At 40.8% G+C, this 27,052-nt stretch overlaps 3 protein-coding genes across 6 annotated transcripts in view; 1 reads left to right on the top strand and 2 right to left on the bottom strand.

Annotated features, from left to right (window-relative positions):
• Positions 1-59: 59 nt before the first annotated feature.
• LOC126375169 (zinc finger protein-like 1 homolog) lies at positions 60-2,870 on the bottom strand. Its single transcript, XM_050022037.1, has 6 exons — positions 2,613-2,870; positions 2,401-2,512; positions 2,125-2,318; positions 1,696-1,930; positions 998-1,121; positions 60-343 (listed from the first exon to the last, which is right to left on the bottom strand). The coding sequence occupies exons 1-6, from the start codon at positions 2,712-2,714 to the stop codon at positions 160-162; spliced, it is 951 nt and encodes a 316-aa protein (XP_049877994.1). The 5' UTR covers positions 2,715-2,870; the 3' UTR covers positions 60-159.
• A 307-nt stretch (positions 2,871-3,177) lies between these two features.
• Positions 3,178-6,758, top strand: LOC126375164 (28S ribosomal protein S5, mitochondrial). Its single transcript, XM_050022030.1, has 7 exons — positions 3,178-3,401; positions 3,508-3,727; positions 3,914-4,047; positions 4,485-4,579; positions 4,948-5,083; positions 5,675-5,874; positions 6,349-6,758. The coding sequence occupies exons 1-7, from the start codon at positions 3,251-3,253 to the stop codon at positions 6,703-6,705; spliced, it is 1,293 nt and encodes a 430-aa protein (XP_049877987.1). The 5' UTR covers positions 3,178-3,250; the 3' UTR covers positions 6,706-6,758.
• Positions 6,759-6,963: 205 nt separating this feature from the next.
• The window catches only part of LOC126375148 (autophagy-related protein 2 homolog A), a 41,314-nt gene continuing 21,225 nt past the window's right edge, over positions 6,964-27,052 (bottom strand). For 3 of the 4 annotated variants that reach the window (XM_050021996.1, XM_050021998.1, XM_050021999.1), the window contains 21 exons: positions 26,380-26,555; positions 25,668-25,818; positions 24,868-25,052; positions 23,871-24,055; positions 23,267-23,531; positions 22,370-22,562; positions 21,863-21,970; positions 21,055-21,317; positions 20,091-20,302; positions 19,648-19,785; positions 19,194-19,383; positions 18,668-18,835; positions 17,634-17,793; positions 16,906-17,073; positions 16,255-16,429; positions 15,487-15,633; positions 15,053-15,180; positions 14,525-14,679; positions 11,215-11,379; positions 10,446-10,657; positions 6,964-9,781 (listed from right to left, as the gene is read on the bottom strand). In XM_050021996.1, coding sequence (XP_049877953.1) covers positions 10,448-10,657; positions 11,215-11,379; positions 14,525-14,679; positions 15,053-15,180; positions 15,487-15,633; positions 16,255-16,429; positions 16,906-17,073; positions 17,634-17,793; positions 18,668-18,835; positions 19,194-19,383; positions 19,648-19,785; positions 20,091-20,302; positions 21,055-21,317; positions 21,863-21,970; positions 22,370-22,562; positions 23,267-23,531; positions 23,871-24,055; positions 24,868-25,052; positions 25,668-25,818; positions 26,380-26,555 — 3,542 coding nt within the window. In that variant the 3' untranslated portion in view covers positions 6,964-9,781; positions 10,446-10,447. The remainder of the gene's footprint in view (positions 9,782-10,445; positions 10,658-11,214; positions 11,380-14,524; positions 14,680-15,052; positions 15,181-15,486; positions 15,634-16,254; positions 16,430-16,905; positions 17,074-17,633; positions 17,794-18,667; positions 18,836-19,193; positions 19,384-19,647; positions 19,786-20,090; positions 20,303-21,054; positions 21,318-21,862; positions 21,971-22,369; positions 22,563-23,266; positions 23,532-23,870; positions 24,056-24,867; positions 25,053-25,667; positions 25,819-26,379; positions 26,556-27,052) is intronic. The other variant, XM_050021997.1, reaches the window with a different exon arrangement.

Below are 27,052 nucleotides of genomic sequence, written 5' to 3'. Positions count from 1 at the left end.
CTAAACAAACAGGTCCAATTCCTGGTTTGCTGGAGCTCACTCCTAATAATACAACAACATTGAATTTGAACAAATGTTTATATTCATATAGTACACATAACACATATCACTTTAAAGATTGCTTGATTTTTATAAATAAAGAATAATTAGATACAGTTGCTAATTCTTCTGGAGTATTCTGCGATCGTCCTCGTGTGCGTACCCGAAAGGATTCTCCTCGTCAACATCTCGTTGGCTGAGCACTACCAGAAACACTATTACTGCAATGATTATGAACAGGATGACCCAGTAGCGTCTGTAGATACCTCCAGCTCTTCGCACGCGAGAAGATGGAAGTGTATTTCTGTTAAGAAGGAATACATATATCAATTTATGAATGTGAAGAAAGCGAGAGAAGTGTGTCAGGATCGAAGCAAATGGAATTTCATAGGCTCTGCTTTCCCCAGTGGGTAATAGGCGTGAGTTTATGTATGAACATTTATTTATACCTATGTAGATGTCAATAGTCAGTTAAGCTACAGACTAGCAAGTCAAAGGGTTTATAACTATTTGATGATGTATTAAAATGCTTTTCTATTATTATATCATCATCAGCCCATTAACGTCCCCACTGCTGGGGCACGGGCCTTCCCTATGGATGGATAGGGAGATCGGGCCTTAAACCATCACGCGGGCCCAGTGCAGATTGATGGTTATTAACGACTGCTAATGCAGCCGGGACCAACGGCTTAACGTGCCTCCCGAAGCACGGAGGAGCTCGAGATGAAAACTTTTTTTTGTGGTCACCCATCCTATGACCGGCCTTTGCGAAAGTTGCTTTACTTCAACAATCGCAGACCGAGCGCGTTAACCGCTGCGCCACCGAGCTCCTCTATTATTATATAAACTACATCAATTATGGAAGATGATGCTGATGTAGCCGACTAGATAGATGAGTACAATGGTCACAAGATACAGAAATACCCTTCTAATATGAACATTAGTAAAATACACTTACTTCCACCACCTGCTAATCCAAGCAAATGTGGACTTCTGCTTGTATTTGTTATCATCATGATCATAGTTAGCTGACGGTTTCACATGGTCAATGGGCTTGAAACCCTTCCTTGAAGCTTGGCCCCCTGGTAATATAAAATAGTACACTTTAGGAGATTCTTTTAATCACTATGTGGGTGTGAAATTTATAAAAAGCTTATAATTTATTACATTTTTTAAAAAGACATGTCTATGTAAGGCTACATAATATATATGTATATGTATTACTGGCCGGTAAAATAAATATGTATATCATGAATAACTAATAATAATATCTTAGGACCTTGGGTATAGCTAGGTCATCTCATAGTATGATGCAATGCAAAATTGTCTATTTTGTTGAGGATAAATAAAATACCATATAATTGGTAGTGATATGATGTAAGCCATTCATATTGAACATTCTACAAAAGAAAGGCAAGACACAAATAAAAATTAATATGGCTAGGAACATAATAAGTATGGCTAGGAACTAGGCTTGCAAATTACCTATTTACCGTAACTGAAATAATTTTTATTTTTTAATTACTTGATAAATGTGTACCTAAATAAATTAATACATAAATAAAATATATTTTTTACCAATTCCTCAATTGAACTGTTTGAAAGACTCCAAACAAAAGTAATGATATAAAATAGAAGACTATAGCAAAGGAATACCTTGTAAACTGTCACTTCGTTTAACGGAAGTGTTGTCGAAAATATTGATAGGCTCATCAGTAATTTGAACTACGGAATGTGGAGTGCCATTAGCTGAGCGGCCGTTGGACTCATCATCACTGGCTCCCACGGGAGTCCCTCTCTGACTGTCCACTGAGTTGTAGTACTGGGAATGGTCAATTGGAGACTGGCTGCCTCTGCCTGCTGCACCTTTCATGTCTTGGTCTTCTGAAAGCTGGGTAAAAAAGATGCTTTTTAGGGAAATTTGTCTAAGTTAGAGGATTCTTGACTGTCAAAGAATAATGTCATATTAATTTGTTTATTTCTTGAGTTTTCAAATTTTGAAGATTCTACTACTACCTTGCCTAGATGTGATACTATGTTATGTTGTTGCTAACACAATAGGTAGTTGTGAATTTTTCTACATACCAATGGTAAGCCAAGGCCAGCTCTGGCCCAATTCACTCCAGCAAGCTTTGCTCGGAGTTCATCTGCAACTGGTGACACCAAATTTGGTGGAGGGAACACTGGCGTGGCGCAGGACGGACACTGGTAGCCCGCCGGGGCCGTCGTGCGTGGAAGTGCGCGGTACCGACCCTCCGCACACGCCCAATGAAACACATCTGCAAATTTCACCATATTCAATCTTCATACCCAAAAAAATCAAATTCTCTGCACATTACAATGGTGTTGACGTTCACTTACGATAACAGGTGAGTCGAATACATTCTCCCTCGCTTAAACTTTTTGTGCAAATCTCGCATATGGGGTTGTAGTCACTATCTTGTAGCCACTGCAGATACGACTGTATGATACACTGAAAATTAAAAAAGAATTTGTATTATACGAATTCGATTACATAATACGTAATAACGCGCATAAAAACTACATCTGATCGTAGAATATTTATTTATTACCTTCGGGTGGCTCGTGACCATACAATATTCGCAAACATTCACTCTGTGTTCGAAACAAAACTGATTTGTAACTCTCCGTTTAGGACATTTACAGAGACCCATGGCGCTGTGATATTCTTCATAAAGTTACTTAAGAGAATAAGGCCCAACTTCTGGCCGTTGTTATTAAGTTTACATACAAATTCTATTCGAAATGCAACAAACAAAAAGCAGACAGGCAGTGGGATAGGATTGTCGGCCACGTAAAATGACGTAAGTGACATTTTACTTTTTAAACACGAACGTTCTGTCAGCAGTTTACAGATGCGTTCAATTCATTTCAAGGTAGGTATTTGCTTGCCTGTTCTGAGTTCGCTTGACTGACTGATACCCGGACACCCTACTACGCTACTACGGCCTAAACGGAACTGTGGACAAAATAAATAAACCAAAAAAGTCTAACAATAATGAGAAGCAAGAAGTCACTCGCTCGTAATATAGAAACGTGAATGATGATTGGGTGCTGGATGTTTAGAATTGTGTCCTCTACCATTCAAAAATTAAATAATGATTAATGAGTGTTTAAAAAAAAGTTACGTCAAGAGGGGTTGTTGTGGTTATGTTATTTTATCATTATATTTTATAAATTTCATTTAAAGATGGGCACGAAAATATTATCACTAAAGTGCCTCCTAAAACCTCTTAATGCTATAGGCAGACAAACGCCCCTCTTGGAAAATAATTTAGCTTCTAACCTTAAAACTAACTTCAGCACTTCTTCAGTTGCTTGTGTGAATTTCTTCAATAAATGTGAGTGTATTTATAACGGATTTAGAGTTGATTTGATAAGGAGAGCAAGATAGTTAACTGAACTCAAAATCGTATGTTTCGTTTATTTACCACTTTTTTATTTTAGTACCGGCTGAAAAGCTATGGAAGTCAGTCACCTCAGTGAGTAACCCTGGCGCGAAGAAGGGTCGTGGTAAAGGCGCGGGTCGTATCAGGATTCGTGATCTGAATCGCGGGCAAATGATTGGTGTTGGTCGTGTTAATATGCTGTGGCCTGGTCTGTCTGCTCCGGTAATCAGGGGAAGAGAACTTCTAAAACAACAACGTTTGCCTGATGACCCTGAAAGGTTAGTAATTCATACAAATAAAAATAATAATTCATTTTTCAAAATAGACTTTTTGTGAAGTAATTGCATGATTGAAATCTGTTCTTGAGCCTACTTATGTATGTGTATGTACTTACTCTCTTTTTTCAAATTAAAATACTGTTTTTGATGCTAACACTTGTATAGTAATGGTTATTTTCATTTCAGGATGGATAAATTGATAAAGCTAAGAGATTCAATGACAAAGTTCAGACGGTTACGGCTGAGTCCTATAGAGAGAGGCTGGTCAGGCACCCGCATGCCTGGACGTAGCCTGGGGCCCCCTGACCCAATTGGGGAAGGTTTGTTTTGTTTTTATTTTTAAACTATTATATATTTGGGTATACATAGTCCATCCATCCATCCATCTCAGCATTGTGGAGTAAGGTCCAATAAAGTTCATATGGCCATTCATGTGTTATTTTTATAAAACAGTGTAGTTTTAAGTTATATGAACATAAATTTACTCTGTGTATGTAAGAAACTAAAAATCTATAGAATACATACTAAATACTAGATTTAGTCAACTGAAAAATAATTTATTATATTATTGTGGAGTATGCATACTCCACCATGCTGCTCCACTGTCTGTTGGTGAAGGTATGCTCCATTCTCCATCGGGTTGATGGAGAGGAATCCTGTGCCTACCATTATTGTGGAATTCAAAAGAATTTAAAATAAAACCAAAGAGGTTATACTGATTGAATTTTGGATATAACTTATTGAATTGTTTTTCCAGATGAATTCACTGGTTTTGATACAAAAGTACTGCAACTCAGATCTCTACTCATCATGAAAGGCAGTCTCGGACGGACCAGGAATATACAGGCTATGGTAATATAATTATGACTATATGTAAAAAGTAGTTAATATGAAGCTGAGTTCAATTTCCTGTTGGTTAAAAGTTTGGAAATAAACTTTTCTAAATTCCATTAGAGTCTGGATGTTTCTCCACCCGCCTGCAGTGGAGCAGTGGTGGGGTATACTGGTATACTCTGTATCCCCGCCAATCATAGAGAGGAAGCCTATTGCCAGCTGTAATAAGCTTATAATTTATGTTTGAATTCTTAGCCCACCTCATGGCTCATCACCTTTCACATTGGTCTAACATAAAGCTTGGTGAGGTGTGGGTACTTGGTTCATCTTGTGATGTAGGGCACTGTTTACCCTATTGGGATATAATCTTAAGTGTTTTATTTCAGGTTGTAACAGGCAATGGACAAGGCTTGGCTGGATTCGGTATCGGAAGGGCGAAGGAGGCGCCTGCGGCGTTGAGAAAGGCCAAAAACAGAGCTGGACAAAAGTTGATGAACTTTGAGATTTACAATGGACATACTAGTAAGTACTGCTTAGCAATAAGGCTGCCAGATTGTAATGCATCTTTTATCCATGTGTGTAAAACTTGTTTTGTATGTTGTGTGCAATGAAGTATATATTGTATTGTAAGTATATCAAGATTAGAAACTTTTCTATTAAAACCTTTCTATACCAACCTTTGTCGTTGAAAGTACTAACCTAACCTAACGTGTGTGCGATTTGCCGTCGACTTGAAAGTCTATCAGATGGTTAGAGTCCCAGTAACTGCTATCCACAAGGCTGTGTTTTACCGGAATTTTATCTGCTTTATTTTTTTAGTCGCTCATCCAGGGAAAGTATACTCCATCTTTTCAGATTTATCTGATGTAGCTGTGGCCGATCTCTAGCTTTCTTGGACATTTATCGCTAAAAAGTCGAAGCTCATTTACGTACTGCAGTTGCAGCAGCCGTTGCCGAACACATTATGACCCCATTGGATTTTTTCCTTGCTCCGTCAATGGACAGGCAACAATAATTTCTGTTTCAAGCAGTCAACATAATGTATCCCCAAAGATTTGTTTACTTTGTAAAAAAAAAACCAACTCTCACATGTGTGTTTCCGTTCATTTCCAGTCTTCCACGACTTCTACTCGGCATTCGGGAAGACGAAGTTGTTCGTGTCAAAGAAGAATGAGGGGTATGGCTTGAAGTGCCACCGCGCTATCAGAGAAATCTGCCAGGCGATCGGTATCAAAGACTTGCACGCTAAACTGGAGGGATCTAACAACCTGCAGCACATTGTCAAGGCATTCTTCATTGGCTTGTTACAACAGGTAAGGTCTCGTTTACAGAATAAGATAACATAGACTAGTGTCTGAATCCCCCATTATTTACTTTTAAGTTTGTGGTGTCTTACCATGGTACCGTTACCATGGTAAGACCAATTGGTACCCGTGTACCAATTGGTATTAAGCACAGCACGCCATCCATGTCGACAGCACGTCCGTTCCGCACGGGCGGTAAGCCAATACTGAGCTGAGCTGACAGCGCTGCCCCCACCACTTACTCGGCATACATTTATTGGTCAACACAATTACGTGTACACTACAAAGTTCTTACCCCCAATTTTTTTACCAATTTATACTGTCTGCACTTGATCTGTTTTTGAAGCGGAATGTTTTTGTTTCCGTCATTCCTGTTCCTTACATAATAATTATATATTAAAACAAACAGGCTAAGGGATAACTTGAAGAAAAGAGGTGAAGCATTTGCTGAAAAATTTATTGAGCATACTTCCTTTATTTCAGAGAACACACCAGCAACTTGCCGAAGAGAAGAAACTCCACTTGGTGGAGTACAGGGCGGAGAACAACTACTACCCTAAAGTTGTCGCCAGCCCCAGCACAGTCCGGACCAAAGAGGAGATACCCAAGGACGAAACATTAGACTTCGTCCAGTATGTGATGAACGATAGAGTTATTCTGAAGAAGAAGAAGTTCCCGAGATTCTATGAATCCATGCCACATTACCAGATTTACTTGAAGAAGTATGAAAGGTACCGAAACCACGAGAAGATAAGGTTGAATATGAAAGTGGAGTACGGGGAAGTAAAGAGCTTTTTAACAGACAAATATCCTGAGGAACAGAAAGAAGCCGATGCATAGATGTATTAGTATTGTGTATAGATTTAGTGATAATAAATATTTGTTAAATTATTTTTCAAGTGTCTTACTATTTATTAAGACAATACTTAAAGATTATCATCTTCCTAGCGTTATCCCGTTATTCACGGGGTTCGCGTCATGTACGCGTTTGACTTAACCCGCGAAGAGAACACCAGCCCAATTCAGGTTAGGTCACATACCTCTGAAACGCATTTCTCGGGAAATAATACTTAGTAAACTAAGAAATAGAAACCCAAATTGCATTTTTCATATATTTATTTCATGGCTGATTTTAACATATCAAAAAGGGTAATTGTTCATTCATCAGATTCTACCAGGAATTATTGGAATAATCTTACTATTACTATAGGAAAAGTAAGTCGTTCAAACAAACGTTCGCTACTATTAGCTATAATAAAACAACACAAATAAAATAAATTCGCTATATCATTAATATAAATCACAATTTTATACATAATCTTGGGGGTTGGAGTCGCTCAGGTCCGTAGGTTTACCTTCGAGATCCAACACACACGTGACCCCAAGGTGGAGTTAATCGCGCGACACATTTACTGATGGCAGGCTTCGGCCGTGTCTGGTGACCACCCTCCAGGCAACCCTTGCCGTTAAGGGACGTCTGGAGAAGCTGCCAGTTGCACTATACATGTGTGCTGAACACAGTGCTAATGCTGGGCTGATTGCATAGTCCACTCCCACTGCTTTCTCCCTGCCTATCCACTCTTTCTCAAAACTAGAGTGTAAAAGCTTTTACTAGATAAGTGTGCACCATTAAAGTCCACATTTTGACTTACCATCAGCTCAGGCGGTACGGGTTCCGCGCGGCGCGAATTATATCAACGGCTTTGACCAATAGAAGCAGCGAATGCTATCTACGTGGATAAACGTACGGCTGTTGGTCGAAACCCTCGATATAATTCGTGCCGCGGACGCTGGTTAGGTTGTGGCCGAACGGAAACCCATGTTTTAATAAAGAAATAAAAGGATGAATGTTGATACATAGTGACAAACGACCGGCAGACTCGTGAGTAGTCATGTCATGGCACCCAATGAACATTCCAATGTCTAAAACTATTTACACCGATATCAATACACCTACAAATAAGCCGCTAAATGCTCTAAAATGCTATACGCTATCTATATCAAGCACCATCGTCTTACAACCAAACACCGGAAGGACAAAAAATGAATATATTATTATAATTAGAACATTCAACTGCAATTTAATTCTAATCGGAATATGTAGCTACCTTAGTCGTTATTTACATTAATGCTTGTAAAGATACTGATACGCAAGGGACCTTAGCCAAGTTGCAAACGATCACGAAAAGCGACAGTTCAATCGAATAAAATTTATGGGGTTAACATGTCACCTTATAAGGAGAAAATTAAATCGAAAAAAATTCTGACTCGGACGGGATTTGAACTCGCAGCCCTTGTCAAGTCGGGACTTATATATATGACGATACATAGATCGAAAGAATTTCGTATGGACAGGAGAAGGACCCGGTGGTGTAATGGTTAACACGCTCAACCCGGCTTGACAAGAGCTGCGAGTTCAAGTTCCGTCCAAGTCAGATTTTGTTCGATTTAATTTTCTCTTTGTGAGTTTCCCTAAGCACAGGTGAGTGCTATAAAAAAGAATATTTATGTCAATTCTATACATTTTATTCGATTACACTGTCGTGTTTCGTAATAGCTTGCAGCTTGGCTAAGGGCGGCTTACGTTTGACAGAAACACTTCATGATACGATTAATTCCTATTGGTATTTACTTCTATATTTTTATTATTGATTATCTAGAAACGATTAGGTTGATATGTGACTTCAAGATTTCGCTGTTGTTGGTACTTATGAACTTCTAGCTTTCCAAGTTGTGGACTCGTCATATACGCAAGTTTTTTTTGTGGTGCCCTTCCAGTGTAAAGTGTAAATAAACATAATTTTCAGTCAACAAATATCCATAGTATTAAAATTTTCACATATTTGGATGTTTCTTGTGACTTTCGAACAACACTTGAAGTATTATTAAATTATTTTATACATATGGATGTCGATTCTGGTAGACAAAACTTTTTTAAATATGACAGGTCTAAAAATAGTGCCGTCCTGCACTTAGGACGAGTGTAAGACAGAGATAGGGCTAGTCTTAGCACTGCCAAAATAAATTAAAATTGAGTTGGTGTCTGCTGGAATCGGCACCATTTTATACTGAGCAGTATATATTATGTTACACTCCTTTATTTATTAAGTAGACAGAGGCGAAAACAAATTGAATTAATAATAAATCGCACTAAAAGCGTGTGCCTCAAAAATGTGGAGGAATATATAATTTTCTTTAAAAATTGACAAATCTGTTACGGTTATATAAAGAGGCAAAACTTGGGGTGTCAAAAATTTTACATAATTATCACTAGCTTTATCCTAAATTCATATTAAATTAAATTATTTTAAAAGAGAGGAATAAGTGTTAAAACGTGGTGATAATGTTATGTTATATTACGAACCATTTTTGAAACCTCAAGTTTTTATATAGGCCTTCCGGCGGTAAATTGGGTAGTTTCCTAGGTCAAAGACAAATTATAAATTTCTCTTTACTAAATAAAGACAGATCTAAAGGTGTCAAAAAACGTTTTCTTTTCTCTATTAAACTTATTTATGCATTTTAATAAATAAAAATTTAATAATAAGTCTGACATTTTGTCACATTTTTCTATGACGTCACAGGTTGCGTTTTCCTACGAATTCCATAGTAATTTCGTGCTTTGACGTTTAATAAAAAGTAACTGATTTGACTGGTTGGAAACTACCCTCTTATAAATTGTGAACTATATAAATATACATCGCTCCTATCATGTCGCTGTAGAAGCCTGTACGGGAAAACATGTAGAAACCTTAGAAATAAGATTACATTGAAGCCTCGGCATACAATAACATACGTAGTTAGATAATGATAAGAAAACTGAGCAAATGCATTAACCTAAATGAACCATCACCTGTGCTTGATGAGAGATCTTCATATAAAAATAGGATTTGAACATCTGGAGTATGTATTAGTTCTGAAACAATAGAAAGTTACGTATTAATTTTAAGTAAAACTAAACTTCGCATTGCTCGTCTTGGCGAGGGCACTACCGTGCCCCCAGATGTGTCGATTCCGGCTGATACAAACTAATTTTTAATTTGGCAGTTCTAAACCTTTTTATCGTATATAATGCAGGAGACGGAGAGGAGGACATCATCTTCAAAGTCAAAATTGTATTTTACTTCTTTTCTCGTGTGGGATCCCCACGGAGTTCAATGACCGATCTCATCAACCACTCATCATGTCAGGGGCTTTTGGTGGGTCAATACTAACCCTGACACCAGGGTTGATGACATGATGATGTCAGGAGCCTTTGGTTACATAAGTGTGTAACGACTTAATTAAGTTAATGTAGCCGGGACCAAATCCTTAAGGTGCCGTTCGAAATTCCCCCGATTGTCTGAAAGTAAGATGATCTGTGCAGCAATGTCCTAACCGCACTAGCGTGGCTTGTAGTTTAATGGGCGATGCTATCTAGCAGTAACACTTGCAACCGGCCAGTTACAAAAAAAATAAACGGTCGAATTGAGAACCTCTTCCTTTTTTGAAGGCGGTAAAAAGATAGCGAACTACCGGCAAAATAGTGACACTATCTGGTGACTTATTCTGCCTCTACGGGAAGGGATAGTTGCACTCACCGCTAAGTCTGCGTGTCAGCGCGCCATTTATCAGCAGTATCTCTAGCGGCGTGCGGCGCGAGGTGCGCCCTCACGCCGCCCAGGACGTCGGCGGCGCCGGCGGCGGCCAGCGCCAGCGGAGCCACGGCGGCGCCCGGCAGGTGGCGCAGGACACCCACGCCGCTCTCGCAGCGCGCTGCCAGCGCCATTGTTGCTGCTGTTTCGGCGAAACCCTGCGAAAAGGTGCACATGAGTCATGAGGTATTTGTTGGTTGAGAAACAACGATGGTATCCGCACCACCATATTTTCTTTGTCACCAATATAAAATGAAGTGAAGTCGTATTCTAGCTTCAGGTCCGTTCACATGAAACTTTATGCAGCCTTTTTTTTCTTTATAAGACAGCAAAGTTACATTTTTGTAGGTACACTCCATAGAAAAACCCAATTCTTACCGTGTACCGCCTTCTTACTTAAGTGCGAGCGAGAAAGGCAGTACGCGCGTGCTAGAGGGGGTGAGGTAAATCAGCAGTACGATTTGGGGCGGGGAGGAGAGTTACCGCTGTATTCTTTATTTTACGACACATGCATAATTTCTTTCTTTCTTCTTTAGACAATAGTTCGGGATCAAGGTCAGCATACTATGACACTCACCTCTCTAAGGGTCTACTCTCAGCTTCGAGACTGGCCTGAAGATCATGTCAATATGACAGTTCTTATATAAAAACAGGGACTGGGTAGACAAAAGTTGTTTTTTTCTTGGGATCAAGGTCATCATAGTATGACACTCACCTCTCTAACAGTGTTGTAGGCACTAGCAACCCCCTCTCGGATGTCGGTGGGATGCCTGGCGGGGTCGTGTCTGCGGCGGCGGCGGCGCTCGCGACGCTTGTATGCGTCTTGTAGCGCTAGTGTCGGACTCGGAGTCAGCATGTCGAACGCTGTTTCTGCTGTCGCCTGGGGGAACATGGATGTTAAGGTGATTCGTTTTCCATACAAAAGTTGATGCAGTGCTACAGGAAAACGGATAGAGGAATATTGTTATAAAACCGATAAATAGTAATATTTTGGTGTATTATTTTCGCAAACTAACAAAAATTTAGGGTCCGAATACGAGAAGTACCATATTTCAGACCCTCAATTTTGATCAATTCTACATTTGTAGTGGTGCAGATTACAGTGTATTTGCTGAGCGTGTAGTGGTGTCAATGTTAGTGTGTGTGCGTGATAGTTTTTTTTTCTCTAAAGGCTTTGACTACTTGACAAGTGTAATAGAATGTCAGTGACAATTTATAAAGAGATTTTGTATGAATAAATAAAAAACTAAAAATATTACAATCTGAGAAAAGGAATATTGGAAAAATATTTTTGTTTTAACGCATATTTTTTAAACATTTTTAAATAATGGGTAAGTACCGTGTTTTAAAAGAGGACATATATTATAATAAAAAATCAATACATAAAATGACATGGCTGTATGGGCATAGTTCCCTTTGCCTTACCCTTCGGGGAAAACCAAATCAAAAAGAAAGTTGTTGCATTTGCCGGCCTAAATAGTAGTCATTTATAATTAATTGTTTTTCCATCCAACATACAGATTTATTTATATTCTCTTTGCCGCGGACTTTTTGGTGGGAACGGGAACGGGAAGGTTGCTTTCTTCATTGAATAATCTAAATAATAAATACGAAGTGGTGTTTTGTGGTTAATGATCACATTAAGTTAGTCGGAAAACATTCCCGATAGTATTATTAAATCGGAATATTCAATAAACAAAGTGTACCTATCTATTTTCGCTTTGCGCCAACAAGCCGCTTACTTCGTTTGGGGTTTGGAGTAAGAGTCTGTGTGGGGGCTTAGGTTTCATCATTTCATTAATCATCATCAAGAAAAAAAAACACAAGACATGGCTGTATGGGCATAGTTCCCTTTGCCTTGCCCTTTGGGAAAAAAAATAAGATAAATTTTGAAATTCTTATGTATAATAAACAAACATCACAGACATCATGACAGATCTAAAACTAACGAAAATCTTTTTTCTTTTTTCTATTTGACTTATTTATGAATTTTAATCAAGAAAACGTGATAATAAGTTCGACAGCAACCAGTTCAGGTCCCCGAAACAGCCCATTTCAGGCCGCGTATATATGGAAATACTACTTCAACACGTCCCAGCCTCGTCATTTTTTAACGTCCTCGTTAAAAAAAACGTCCTAACCTGAACTAATTAACCTAACAATAAACACCACGCGTAAATATAAGTCCAGAAATGCGCTGCAAGTCGTCTGGACTGGGCGCGAAAACAACATAAAATTCGATTAGCTGCTAAGTGTCCCGCATGCTATCACCAGCTGTCACTGACATACGTATTAAGTCCTGCGGATTTTATTGGAACTAAATGACAAGTCATAATAATTATATGCGGATACTGCGACATCAGCGCCGTGCTTGCGGGACGTCCTGAAGCGCTATTACATCTTTCAAACGCGATGCGTCAAAGTTTGAACCGACGCAATTTAGGAAAAATCTACCTTATTATTACTGTACTGTGATCGTTATTTGTAAAATCATACAATACATATACATAATTCTTTATACACAATATAATTATTATGACATATTGTGGACTTTCCGGTAGACCTACAAAAATGGAACAATTCAACCATACGTTGTTTTGTTATATCTCAATGGGCTCAGGCAGCGTTTTCGCCGAAAGCTCCAAGTCGGCTATATTTGTAACGATAATTATGTTTGATATTCATCATCATTTTTGAACCATTTTATACAAACAAAAAATACTTGTATAAATTATATACCCTAAAGCACGCCCATGAATCACTCTACTCATTGGTGAAAACCGTATGAAAATCCGTTCAGTAGTTTTTTAGTTAGCCGCATGTTCACTGATGCGATTAATGCCTGTAAGAATTTTACAAAATAAAAAATACGGAAATTACGGAAGGTACTTTAGTGCAAAGTACATTATTGTGTAATTATAATATTACTGGTAAAAGTTATACTTTTTGAAAATTCCGTAACAAATAAACGGGTTCGCCAAATTCAATTGTAAAAAAAAATACAAAAAGTAAAAACAATTAAAACATGCACTTGGGGTTTGAACCGTGAAACTTAAGAATGGCGGCGACTGCTTTACCAAATGCGCCATTTAGAAGTTAGAAGTAGACTTCAAATTATGCATCTCTTTTAATAGCTTCGTGTTTGTACACAAATTGAAATGACACCAACTTTTGATGCAATGTTTTAATATGATATCTGCAGTAAATACTTCAAAATTGTAGCTTAACTTAAAGATAATGTATGTAAGATTTCGCCACCTAACGTTTCACTGGGTCAGAACTCAACACTAAACGAATAAATGGAAAAAATACGAAAAATGCAGAAGTAACGCCATCTGCTGACGCAGCGTTACCTAGCTGACTGACACGCATCACCTTAAATTATGAACTTTGTCAGAAACGATGAAGTGTGAATATAATCTTAAGATCCCGCTGTTGGGTAAAGGCCTCAAGGAAGTATGAATATGTAGTAAAACATCACTTCTATTTCAGATTCAGATTTGTCTGTAAAGAGTACAAAGTCACAAGGCATGAGGCCTTGATTTGACCAAAGTGTACTGTCGTAGAAAATCCATTGTCGTAGAAAATCCAATATCTTCACTATGTATAGTTGCTATGGCTACACAGTGTGAAATATGTGTGAAGATATGAAGATCCACACAAGAGAAGTCTTGTGTGGGCTGTGAGAGTAATGACGGACCTCATCAACTTTGGTGACACAGTTTCTATTGAATCGCCAATGCCCCTGACATGGCTCAAGTAACGACTACATACTTACGTAGGTAAATGTACAGCGGATCCGACTACTTAATGTGTCGTCCGCGACGTAGGTGTGGAGCTACAATAAGTCCATTACAAGGTCTTCTTATCATTTCGATGGCATTCACATCCTTTCAGTCCAGTATTTTGAAACCTTAACAACATTATCGGCAGCATTCATAAGCTCCATCAGCGTACAGGTGCCAGGGCACGCGGGGCACGTTAGGTGAGCCATATCAGTTTGTAATGATGTGTGTGAATGTTACCTGTATGAGGTGCAGGATTCTGGTGGTGATGTCGAGCGCGGCGACGGCGGTGCGAGCGGTGAAGGAGGCGGCGCCGCGTCGCAGACCATGCACCAGGCGCCCGTCGCGCCGCCACTGCTCTACTGGTAACCAAACCAGGTCCCTGATGCCGGTTACTGGAAACATTGTGAATGTTAATATCACTGATAGTGGACAAGATTGGATTTTGGCGAAAAAAACTTTATTTTAGTTTGATATCCAGAAACAGTTGCAAACGAGATATGTACGAGAAAAGTAGTTTCCATGGTCATGTGGGAATAGAGAAAGAGATTGAGAGAAACAGTTGCCCCTAAAGGGTTAGGGAGTCACAGTGATCATTTTAACAAACCGCAGTATACATTCTAAGATATAGAAGGGCAAGTTGTATTTTGGGGGCCTGTGGTTTTGCTTACCCAAAAAGGGAAAAATATATCTTGATGGGTTGCGAGATAAATAACCAACCTTATCAATCATGCTGTCAGAAATAATGCTTGTTGGTTAAACACTTACTGAGTTGCAGCAGAGAGTGCATGGGTCCGATGCCGCTGAGCAGCCCCGGCAGCTGGTGCCGCTTGATGTCTGACAGCCACTCGTGCAACGCCCATTGCACCAGCTTCTCTAGCCCAAGGAGACCCAGCCTGTCGGAGAAAGGTTAGTATAGTGTTAGCGAGCTGGGACATTGTTAAAAGTAAAGTAAAAAAGGCAAAACAAACAGCCCATTTTGCCCCAATTTTGGTGTATTCATCATCTTCCATCAAACCATGACTGGGTTCAGTCAAAACAACACAGTTATCACATTTTCAAAATCACCTAAAGCCTACTTGCAGTGATGGGAGAAGAAGCGTCGTGTCTGTGCTTATTGGAAGCTGGTAAAGACCATCTACTGCCTCATTAGAGTTATCCCCTAAAATAAAAAAATCTATGTCATCTTCTAAACAACTTACCGATAGTCAAGTCGTTTGAGTGTGAGTTCAGAACAGTTGAGTTGTCCGAGCCCCATTAGTAAGCCTGCGACGGGACCTGCTGACAGGTCCACGCGCTTTCCCACGTAGTCCAGCCGGATCGGCACCTCCGGGGAGAATACTACTCTTCTGCGGAAAAAAAATCAGGAATCAGACAGATACCAATCACAACCCTATTCGGATGGGCAAAACCAGAATTCACTAGAAAACAAGTTGGTGAAGAAGGAGGGACTTTTTAGGATAAATAGAATATTATGAACTGTACGGGTGCCCGGTTACCGGCCCATCATGTAGGGAGCGGAAATAATTCCTTAGTCATTTTCTATGACACGTGTGGGATGATAAACATCTGAACGCTGTCTGTTACTTCTTTCATGAACCAATGTCTGCTTAGTAGCAGGCGCTAGTGCGCTACTGGCCGCCGATGATACACTAGGCGGATTACAAGTTTAGTTTACTTCTCTTTTGGATTATATAATATAAATTATTATAAATTTATCTCTATCTGTAGCTACTTGACTTAGTAACGCATTAGTATAGATTGACGGCTTTGCAAGGCCTGGGACCTAGTGACTTTGTAGTACAAGGGAAATCCTTTTACAAGCACCACCTCCCTTATATACACTTGTATTGTCCCACAATGTTAGTGTACTAAAAACACTTTTGTTTTGTGTTTAGTGGAGTAATAAACCTCATATTCTAACGCTGCCATTGCTGAAGAGGATACCTTAACCTTTCAACACAATGTACCTGAAGTAAATGGGCGAGTCATCTATCGGCTCATTGTCGGGCAGCTTGGCTTTCTCATACGGCTTCTCCTGGCTGATGCCGAGACGGTGGAAGTCTTCCTCCAGCTGGATCAGGTTCTCTGACACCAGCCGCTCGGCTTCGTATGTCTCCATTAAAGGTTCTTCGTCGCGGATCACTGTTGAAGGGTGTATAGTTACTATGCCGCTATCGGTTATATTATTTATAAAAAGCGAAGGGGCTCTGACGGACTGACTCATTCATCACGAAATCTCAGAAACTACAAGTGCTAGGAGGCTCAAATGCATGAAGGTTTCTTTTAGGCTCTAGGTGCTCACTAAGAGAAGGATTTTGTGAAATTCAAAGTATGTATGGAACTTCTATAGTTCTAATATTAGGGTTTCAGTCAAACAGAGTCGCGGGTAACAGCTAGTATTTAATAATAAAGAAACTATGATCACGACTTGGAAAGGACTTGGTATCCAGTTAGATCTTTCATTTGTGTTTAAATCACTTTAAAGTCAAAGTTAAAGTCAAGCTCCAGCTCCTAGTTAAGTCCGGGTCCGGAAACGGACCCAGGTCTGGCTCCAGGTCCAGATCCGAGATAAACACGGCGCGGTCTGCGGGGACCTATTCGACTGTGTTGATAGTTACCAGCATCGTTCAGTGACAGAGCGTCGGCGTCGCCCAGCGAGGTGGGCGTGGGCGGTGGGTCGCGCAGGTGCGGCGCGATGCTCATGACGGGCACGCGGTGTGTGGGCGTGGTCTGCCGGGACCCGCTCGACTCGGTGGATAGCCCGCCCACGCTCTTTGTGTCGTCGTCTGGGTGAACAGGAATAATTAGTTTTTTTTAAAAAAAACAGGGTTTCTTCGAATCTTAATTATAAGCCCAAATTCGAGAAGTTACCTATTATTGAATAATTTAACCATCCAATTCCTCCTCCACTTCGTCCTGGGTATATAAAATCAGACAGAGAAGTTGAACTGTATTGAATATTACACCAAAGTAAAACGACGCGGAGACGGCGATGCGGCTCAGCACCAATCACGTCGGTCTAACACAAGGCTCGATGCGGAGCGGGTACTTCATCTTACGATTTATGAACGAGCAATATAATGTACCCACTTTAGGACTCCGTCTCACTAACATATTTGACATTTAGTGAGACTTACAGTTCAATTTATCAAAAAAGTTAATGTGACATGGTACCAAAGTGTATACATATTAATGCCCAATTGAGAATATAGTCATGAGATTATGTTATACTATTATGAAATATATTTAAGACAATCACGTCGTTTTCCATACCGCATCATAACATTATCAACCCTACCACGATACGTTACAAGTCACTATAGTCAAGAAGCGTTGGAACACTTACCATTAGACTCGTCAGTGCCGAGTTTGGAGAAGAATCCGACGAGGAACGCCAGCGTGTCCTGATCCAGGTTGAACCGCAGCGGCAGTAGAGCCACCTTCAGACAACACTCCTGGGCGCTGAGCGACGCGAGCGGACGAAGGTGTACCGCTTTTACTATCAGCTGGAAGACAAAACAGAGTAAATCGTCTGGTGCGAAGTGAGAACTGTTATTGGATCGATGGCTGCTTAGTGATCGAATCAGAAATGAGGAGATCCGCAGGAGAACTAAAGTCACCGACATAGCTCGGAGAATTGCAAAGCTGAAGTGGCAGTGGGCAGGACACATGGCGAGGAGAACCGATGGCCGCTGGGGCGGAAGGGTTCTGGAGTGGCGGCCGCGTGTCGGACGACGCTCAGTGGGTAGGCCCGCTACAAGGTGGACCGACGATCTGGTGAAGGTCGCGGGAAGCCGCTGGATGCGGGCAGCGCAGGACCGATCGTCGTGGAGATCCTTGGGGGAGGCCTATGCCCAGCAGTGGGCGTCGTACGGCTGATGATGATGATGATGGCTGCTTAGTAACCGCATCTTGAGTCGTAGGTTCCTCCGTTATTTGGAATGCACGTAACAATTGTATTGTTAACATAAACAGCCTAAATACGTGTCACCCAGCCCGGACACTTCACACAAAAGTTTCGTTCTTACAGTACAAGTGTGAGTGAGAGACAGCCCGCGCGCACTCCCTCACTCCTTAAAAGCTTACGGGCTATTTAGACTAAAATGAGACCCAATGGATGAGGTAAATCTAGGGGGGTTAAAAAGGCCACATCGTAGCAATTCATCTAAAAAAGCAATATTGCAATTTGACAGTTGCGCATGTAATAGTAAGTGCGCAATGCAAGCAAATGTCAAATATCAATATTGCTTTTTGAATGAGGCCTTTTTAACCCCCTATTTCGGTACCGAAACCAATTGATACGGAGCGGAGAAAGTCCGTTCTATACGTAGTATTATGAAAATATGTAAGCAATAATTAATATTTAGTCTTGAATCTCACCATATGCGCATTCTTCCTCTCCGGTTCATCCTTGAGTTTGTACTGGCTGAGCAGCTTGTTGATGTCACTGCAGACCAGCCTGTCCAGCACTTCTATCTTGCTGACAGCCAGCGTCTGCCGAGACGCGTGCGTGCCGCCCTGGGGGTACACTTCGTGTTGGAACTTCAACTGAAAATTGACAGGGTATTAGTTATCTGTGAATTATTCCAGAAATGGTGAAGGAATCCTTGATGTAGCTATAATTAATAAAACAAGTGTTGGTTCGAAACTGAGAAGAGTTTATGAGAATAATTATAACTCCAAAACTAAAACTTTTCTTTGTATTACTATAGGGTGGAGATCGTGGGTTAAGTAACACTTTATAGTATACGTAAAGCAGAACCATGGTAGGTATATTCAACACAACGTAGTCTAATTGAGATTTTTGTTTATTAATCAATTTCTGTTTAAGTCTATTTATGTGTTCATGCATTGGTTGGTGCTCGAGGGAACTCTGTTACTGTATGTTTATGTATTTAGTATTTACCTTGCTAAGACACAGCTTGACACAAGTGTGGTGGTCTCTCAGTGGTCCGCCTCTGGTACGCAGGTCGCGCGACTTGGGCGGAGCACGAGGACCGGGCCTCACCCGCTCCGATCCCGCGGACCAGCTGACCCCCTGCCTGTACGCCGCTGTCAACGCGCGCCCCGACTCGTACGGCTCGTATTCTTTGTGTCTGTGAAGGGGAAGTTGTTTATACTAAACACGTTAGCTTGGCATAGCGTGTCCGAGTGTTTCAATGTGATTCCTCCTACATTTGCATAGAAAGCGAAACTTGTGTTCATGATAAGTTAGTTCCCGCATTCTGCACAAAATATGAGTAAGGCCTTACCAAGAGTCTCTCGTCTCAATCAGTCTACTCATAAAATTGGAAAAGGAGTTCACAAAGATCAGATAACAAGTTTGGGTAGTTTTTTTGACTCAAATCTAAATCACTTACTTGGCACTAGGGGAGGCTTGCTTCCTTGCGTCACTTTCAATGGTGACACGTTTCTTGTCGGGCGCCGAATCGGCAGTCGGCTTGAAGTCCGTGCCGCCGAACATGTTCCATGTTATGCTCATCTCACATAAGGTATATCTGGAAATTGGATAGTTTTATATAAGGCTGATTTTGCGCAGGATTTATTTCGATTTTGAGCGCATTTCCTTTCAATTACGCGGTTAGATAGTAACGAAAAGAAAAGAAAGAAAGAAAGAAACATTTATTATTTAGGACACCACAGACACGGATTACATATACAATATATATATTATAATGACATCACATCAGAAATCAACGCACACACGAAATATTTTCTATATAGAAACATGGAAAACGAACACAGAAACGCGCCAGATTTTATTTTTCAAACTCAGCTCAAGACACAAGACGATTCCACTTACCTAAGCATAGGCAGTGGGAAGCTCTTAGGCGCCTTCAAGACGTCTGTCCTTGCGGCAGGCACAGTGAAATGGTTGTCGAACATATACACGGGGCCGGGGCCGATCCAGTTCACCACAGGCTCGTCCAGGTCGTTGTCCAGGTTCGAGTGTGGCTGTGTGTCTATGATGCAATACTCGTCGTCCGTATTGCTGCCGTCGCCGCTTGATTTCTGCTAGGGGGGAAATTTTGGGGTTAGATTGAAAAGGGCTTTTTGGTGAAATGAAAGCTGTTGAATCTGATTCACCAATTCTTATCTGTTTACTGAATGTATCCGGCATAATAATAGTCTTGAAATAAAGATACTCATCCAGCAAAATGACTGTTGCACAGTTTTGTTGTGGTAAATAGTGATGAAATATCCTAAAGCCTCGATGAACACCACGTTTCTTGGTGGACCTATTAAAATGTCCTATTAGTAGGATCAATGAGAATATATAGGTGAAATAAGTGTTTTATCCAAAAGTAAAGACCAGAAAAGTTTAGTAGTTTATTTTTTTAAATGTTTTTAAGTGTAATAAAGAGTTTTGTATTGTATTGTAAAGTAAGAACCACAATAATGGCGCTGGAGTAAGAAGACCTGGATGAGACGATCTTGATACTCATCGTAGTCATTAGTTGGAGCTTGCACAAGACGAAGAGAAGTGAAGACGTAGGGTCAATAAGGAGTCTTCTCAAACAATTTGTTAAGAAACCTTCAGTTAAGTAAGTGTATGTTTTATAGAAATATTCCAGGATGTTTTAAAGAAAGGCCAGACCAATAGTACTCTAAACTGGCGACTTTGATGAGAGTGGAAGAAGGGAAAGTGGTGTGTGAGGATCGTTGTAAGTAGAATTCTGTGGTTTCTGCCTACTGCAACGGGAAATAGGCCTGATTGGTATTGCTTTAGGGTTTATGTATGTACGTATTCTACTTCTGTTGCTTACCTTCTTCCTCTTCGGTTTCCTTGGTGAAGCTTTAGGAGTCGAAGTCAGGTCTCCTAGATCTTTAGCCACTTGAGCATTAGTAGGCTTGGACTCCTCCTCAGTGGCCCTGCCAGAGTCATCGAAATCTACCAGTTTGTCCACGTCACCTGCCGTATCTATCGCTTCTGAAGACGTTTGACGACGTCTCATGTTAGACTCGTCTGGAAAGAAGAATATCTCTACCCCTTCTTTCTCTGTTGAGCTGTTTAGTTCGTCTTCGTCCACTGGAAAGAAATTGTTTAAAAAAACAGTGTTATAAGATTTTGTAATGACAGCCTGTGCAAAAGAAATATTTAAAGTAAATAAAAGTACGCTTCACTTTACTGAATGAATGAACAATCTTAGTTTAGCATCGATATGAGAAAGATAGTTGACACCAGGAGCGGATTCAACTTCAGCACCAGGTCGCAGACAACCTATATCCGTAGAGAATTAGATACAATTGCAGTTCCTCCCATGACCCAAAACCCTCCGCTGGATCCGCCCATGGTTGTCATATTATTACGATGATGTATATTTATTACATTATTAACCTTGACTCATTACGTTAAACACAGTCCGGACACTCTATATAAGAATTTTGGTTTACCATGTGCCGCCTAAATGCGAGCGAGACAGACAGCCCGCTGCTCCTTTACGGCTTAAACAGATTAAAATGGTCACGCCAAGCTCGTATAAACGAGGGTGGAGTGTACCTTCTATTCAGAGTATTATCATTTATTCTATGCTATAAGGGGTACAAGAGAAAGATGAGAGTGGTATTACTTACATGTGTTGTTAGGGCTCTCTTTCAAAGCCTCAGCCATAAGGTCGTTAACCTGTTGAATTTCGCTTGGGGAAAGTTCTCTTATTTCTTCGACTGGTCGATCTTCCAGGCCTGTAATTGGACCTCTATGATAAACGGAAGAATACCAAGCTTGACCTCTACAGGTCATTTAGGTTTACTTTCAAAGGATCGTATTAATTCTGACAAGTTTTTTTGCACCTAAAAAACAAGCCTCCCCTCATTCAACCGGAGGGGGTATGGAATTAAGTCCACCACGCTGCTACACAACGGCTTGGTGTACATGTTCGGGCTAGTAGCCCGAGACCAAAAGGTTAACGTGCCTTCCAACGCATGGAATTATCCAACTTTTTCGGACGATCAGGTGGTTGTGACAATGCTCCATACAGCCTCGGGATGCCTGTGCTTAGTAGTGGGACGTATACAGGCTGTTTATGATAAGTTGCCTGAAGTTTTTGCGTATTTTTTTTAATGTTACTGCTCGGTACGTACCCACTAGGGGTTCCAGGGGCGGCTCCTCACAGATACTAGTGTGCCTGGAGGCGGGGTCGTACGGCGGCTGGGAATCCCCGTCCGAGGCCACGTACGTCAGCAGGCGACACAGCGCCGACGCGGAGTCCCAACATGTGTACAGCGTCACCATGTTGTTGGACGCGCTTAGGTCCACTTGCGGTTGTTCGTTTGTCTGTGAACAGTATTGTGGTGAGACGATGCGATTGCTGATGCGGCTGATTTTATTATATACAGGGTGTTAGTGACATTGTAACGAATACTGGGGGATGATTCAGACCATGATTCTGAGTTGATATCAAGTGGAATTTCCTGTCGGAAAATTTATGATTTTAGTGTTTGTTTTAATTATTTCCAGCTCCATACTTTTGCGACGGAAAATTCCACTTGATATCAACTCAGAATCATCAATCAAAGTTTTCGTTACAATGTCACTAACACCCTGTATGTATTGTTTAAAAAGGCAAAAACTTGTAATTAGTTTTCTGCTACTATCATAAATTAAGTCCAACTTTTTTAACGAGTTGGGTTTAAAAAACGTCAGAAAAATAAAAAATATTTGGCATTTACAGTATGCTTGTCGCATTTACTAAGTTGCAGGGGCATAATTACCTTGTGACAAATAATGGTTCATTTGAGGAGCAATATCATAATGAAGTTATGCAAATTTAAATTAAGATTTAAAAAATATATATATTTTGAAAACAGAATAGGTAGATAATACACGTTTTTTTTGACGTGACTTATTGTAAGTTTTCACTCAGATGGTACTAACTACTCAGCTAGACACATGGGGAGTGCTGAGGGTTCTCACCCAGTACGAAAGGGATAGAAGAAGATACAAAAACGGTATACGATTTTTAAATTAAGAGTACTCACACAAGTAGCTTTATCCTCCATCCTAAGGGACAGCTCAAACAACCCAACATCGACCACGCAGATATAGTCCTTATGAACATCGGGCAGTTTGTCGTCATCCTGGGGTACCGTCGTGTTGGACTTAGTGCCTTGCAGATGAGACAGGAACAGTGTGCACTCCTGAGCTAAGAAGCGGAGGCAGGAGGTGTTTGTAGCAGCGATCAGGTTGCTTGAAACCGTGAAGTTGCCAAGAGTGATGACTGTTCGGATTGGTAGGTAGAGCGGCCTGGAAGAAAACGACATAAGCTCACGACTATATCTCAATTGGGGTAGTTATAGGTAAATCCATCGCAACATGAATTAAGTACCCACGCCTCACCGAGCTTTCTATTTGGCCAGCGTACCGTGCTAAGTGGAAAAAAAAACGTATCATCAAGCCTTATATACACCCACTCCTCACCAGCTATGTTTAAGTCCCATATGTTATGGGGGCAAGTCTATTGCCATTACACAGTAACCCTGACACCAGAGTTGGTGAGGTCGACCATTGGTCTCAATCTACACGAGAGAAGAAGAGCCCAAGCTAGCTCTAGCTTTTTTCGAAACTCTTTTATCTTTGCCTTACCTGTAATCAATAGCGCAGTCCCATAGATGCACGTGCAGCTCGGAGAGCACGGTGGAGGGTGTGTACCCGGGCACGGGGTAGTCCAGAACGTCGATTACGTCCATCAGCTGTGTGAGCCACGCGATGCCCTTGTCGCCTCTGTGGCGGAGCGTCGCTTGCTCTATGCCCAGAGCTATGCAGATTGTCTGTGGTAGGAGAGGTAATTTGAAGAGTTTACAGGCAGATGTAACACATGCCCGTGGTTTGCGTTGGGGGGGGGGGGGGGGGACAGGGACAGAAAAACAAGGTACCAGAAGAGAATGAGGGAAGTTCCTAGGTCAAAGATAAATGATGAAATTCTGATTACTAAATAAACACAGGCGAATCTAAAGGTGCCCAAAACGTTTTCTTTTTTCTAATAAAGAAAAATGTAATAATAAGTCCGAAATTTTGTCACGTTTTTCTATGACGTCAGTTTTGTTTTTTATTCAAATCGCATAGTAATTTCGTGTTTTGACGTTTAGTAAAAAGTAACTGATTTGACTAGTTGGAAACTACCCTATTGGCAGTCATATTTGACTTTGCAGTCCAAAAACTCAAAATAATGATAGACCTATTACTACTGACAGATATATGTAATTTCTAAAAAAAACACGTTTTTTTACATTTGTATGCCTAATGATACAATATATACTACTAACTACACTACTCACTCCATAGGCTCCTATGTTTTTAAAATAAAATAGGTTCACGTTTGACCACGATGTAATGTGAGTGACGATGTGGTCTAGGATGGATCACGCTTATCTAGCAAATGCCTATTCACTCTAGCCTTGAAAACTCTCAAATTATAACGAGTTGGAAAATCTGATGCCTCGGATGTAGGCATAAAATGAACGGCGAAATCGTAGCTCGTACGTAAGTTTCTTACACTACCTGATTCTGACGCATTGAGCTTGGTGGATAGGGAAGTGTAGTAAGGCCTTTATACCTGACTACTTTAGACAAAACCACTTACCTTCAAGCTAGGCGTTTCATTGTCCGGGTCGACCCTGAGAGCGAGAGAGAACATGTCTTTGGTAGCGAGTCGCTCCTTCACGGCAACTCCCTTGCCCGACGGGTAGATGGTGCTCTTCAGATTGGTTGGCAGAGCCGTGCCGTATAATCGGAGGGACGGCTTCTCAGACGGGATTGTTATAAGAGCTGTAAAACAATGGTTTAAGTCACATTTGAGTATACTTAGTTATTGCGGATTCGTTCAGCTTTTCACTTTTTTTAATAAATGGGTGATGTCATTAGGTTCTAGAAAACATTCATCTATCGTTTTCTGGGAACACGGACCTGCAGGTTACGCTGCATATGTGACAGGTCCGGATTTTACAGATGCGACAAATCGGACCTTCTAATCCGAAAAGAAAAACCAGCGCATTATAGGGTACGTAATTTTTCAGGCTTATGGGTTTCTTCATGTTGTTTTCCATACAAATTTGGATTCAGTGGTGTAGAACTGGACCTCATTGGAACCGTCCTTACAAGAACTCAACAACTGGGCAATCCCGCCTTCTTGATTCTTGAAATTATTGAGTGGTGAAATCCATGTAAACGCCTTTGTCAAAATCACATTCCAATTTGATTTTCGTCAACAAAACCTCCATTTCATTCAAAACCAAACCAAACATTTACACCACATTACCTGAATTGAAACTAGCTTTTTGCGAGCTTTTGTTATGTAAAACACTTACTAACGTGATTTTTCAAAAAAGTGTTTAAGGCACTAAAATAAGGCGCCGATATCAACCTTGTGTATGTAATACTTACAGTCGTGGTACAGCGTGGTCTTTCCAGCGCGCAGACACAGCTGGGCGGTCTTCGGGCGTCCGTACAGCCCGCTAACCTGACACATGGACAGCTTGTGTGCTTCCAGGACCAGCTCGCCCATCTGACCTGGGACCACGCGTTTGTTGCTGTCCTGTGGAGATGTAAATAGGTTAACTACACTTGTATGCAAAGATTCCAAGGATTTTTCCATTCTAATGGCAACCTTGTAACTGTTAACCGTCTTGCGAAAATCAAAATCGAAAACTTTATCGCGTTCCATGTTGGAAATAGAGATTACTCGATAATCGCGAAAAAAGGTACGATCATTAACTATGTAAAATTTCTCAATTTATAACCATCACTAAATTAACAGCCAAGCTCTTGCCTGTGTAGCATTCCCCCTTCTTGTCTATTAAAGACCAATTCTTTCACTTCCTTACAAGACACGACATTCTCCTCCTCTTTAATTAAATCAAATATACTTTATTGCACGGAACTAAATTACAAGAATCAGACATAACACCCACACATGAATACAGTACAATTTGGGCGGCCTTAATCTGTTCCATGTAAACTCTTCTTTGTCTTTCTCTTTCGTCGTGTCTCGATATATAATGTCATCTCCAAGCACTTTTATTCCGTTCGTGATTGCCAACAAAATTACAGCTAACATAACTCGGAAAATCTCATACCATCTGTTGTAGCTACTTACCCTAACAGGAGCGTAGATAGTCAGCAATCCCTTCCCAACTTTCATAGTGAGACAGAAGTTATGTTCGTCCTTCTTCTCCGGGACAGACTTAGCGGCAAGACCCTTTTTCAGCTTGTTGTCGTACGTCGAGTAGTAGAGGTTCTCTTCCTCAGATGACGAGGACTCCGATTCTGACTCTGAGGATATAGCGAGTTATTACTATGAGGAAATTGGCATTGGGAACTAAAATAACGTGGAGGAAGCCAGATTAGTGTGTCGGGATCGAACCGAATTAAATTTCATAGAGTTTGCCTGCTTACCCGGGTGGGATATAGAAGTGAGTTTATGTATATGTGTAAGAAGGTGGGCTATGGAGAGTCAGTGGCCGTATCATAGAGCTGTAATTTCGCTGCGCGATGATTGAGCCAAGTTTGATTATTTATCGCGCAGACAATAGAGTTGGCTCATTTTCGTATCGCGCGCGATATGGGAGCAAGATCTTACGGGGACTGATCGAAAAAAAAAACACAAGAAAATTTTAACAGTGTCGCCTCCTCTCTTCTTTCTTTAGGAAGTTCTTCATCTCCCTAGCATTATTCCGTTTTTTACAGGGTCCGCTTACGTAACCTGAAAATTTGACAGGTCCGGTTTTTTACAGATGCGACTGCCTGTCTGATCTTCCAACCCGCGAAGG

This window comes from Pectinophora gossypiella, chromosome 18 (assembly GCF_024362695.1).
Source record: "Pectinophora gossypiella chromosome 18, ilPecGoss1.1, whole genome shotgun sequence".
In the NCBI taxonomy this organism is placed as follows: domain Eukaryota; kingdom Metazoa; phylum Arthropoda; class Insecta; order Lepidoptera; family Gelechiidae; genus Pectinophora; species Pectinophora gossypiella.
Note: the sequence above shows the minus strand (reverse complement) of the source record. Positions and strands in the feature narration are given on the sequence as shown.

Coding starts and splice junctions, on each gene's coding strand:
- LOC126375169 (XM_050022037.1), bottom strand. CDS start 2,714: ATGGGTCTCTGTAAATGTCCTAAACGGAGAGTTACAAATCAGTTTTGT. Junction 2,319..2,400: donor TATTCGACTCACCTGTTATC/GTAAGTGAACGT, acceptor TGAAATTTGCAG/ATGTGTTTCATTGGGCGTGT. Junction 344..997: donor TGGATTAGCAGGTGGTGGAA/GTAAGTGTATTT, acceptor CCTTCTTAACAG/AAATACACTTCCATCTTCTC.
- LOC126375164 (XM_050022030.1), top strand. CDS start 3,251: ATGGGCACGAAAATATTATCACTAAAGTGCCTCCTAAAACCTCTTAAT. Junction 3,402..3,507: donor TGTGAATTTCTTCAATAAAT/GTGAGTGTATTT, acceptor TTTTTATTTTAG/TACCGGCTGAAAAGCTATGG. Junction 5,084..5,674: donor GATTTACAATGGACATACTA/GTAAGTACTGCT, acceptor GTTCATTTCCAG/TCTTCCACGACTTCTACTCG.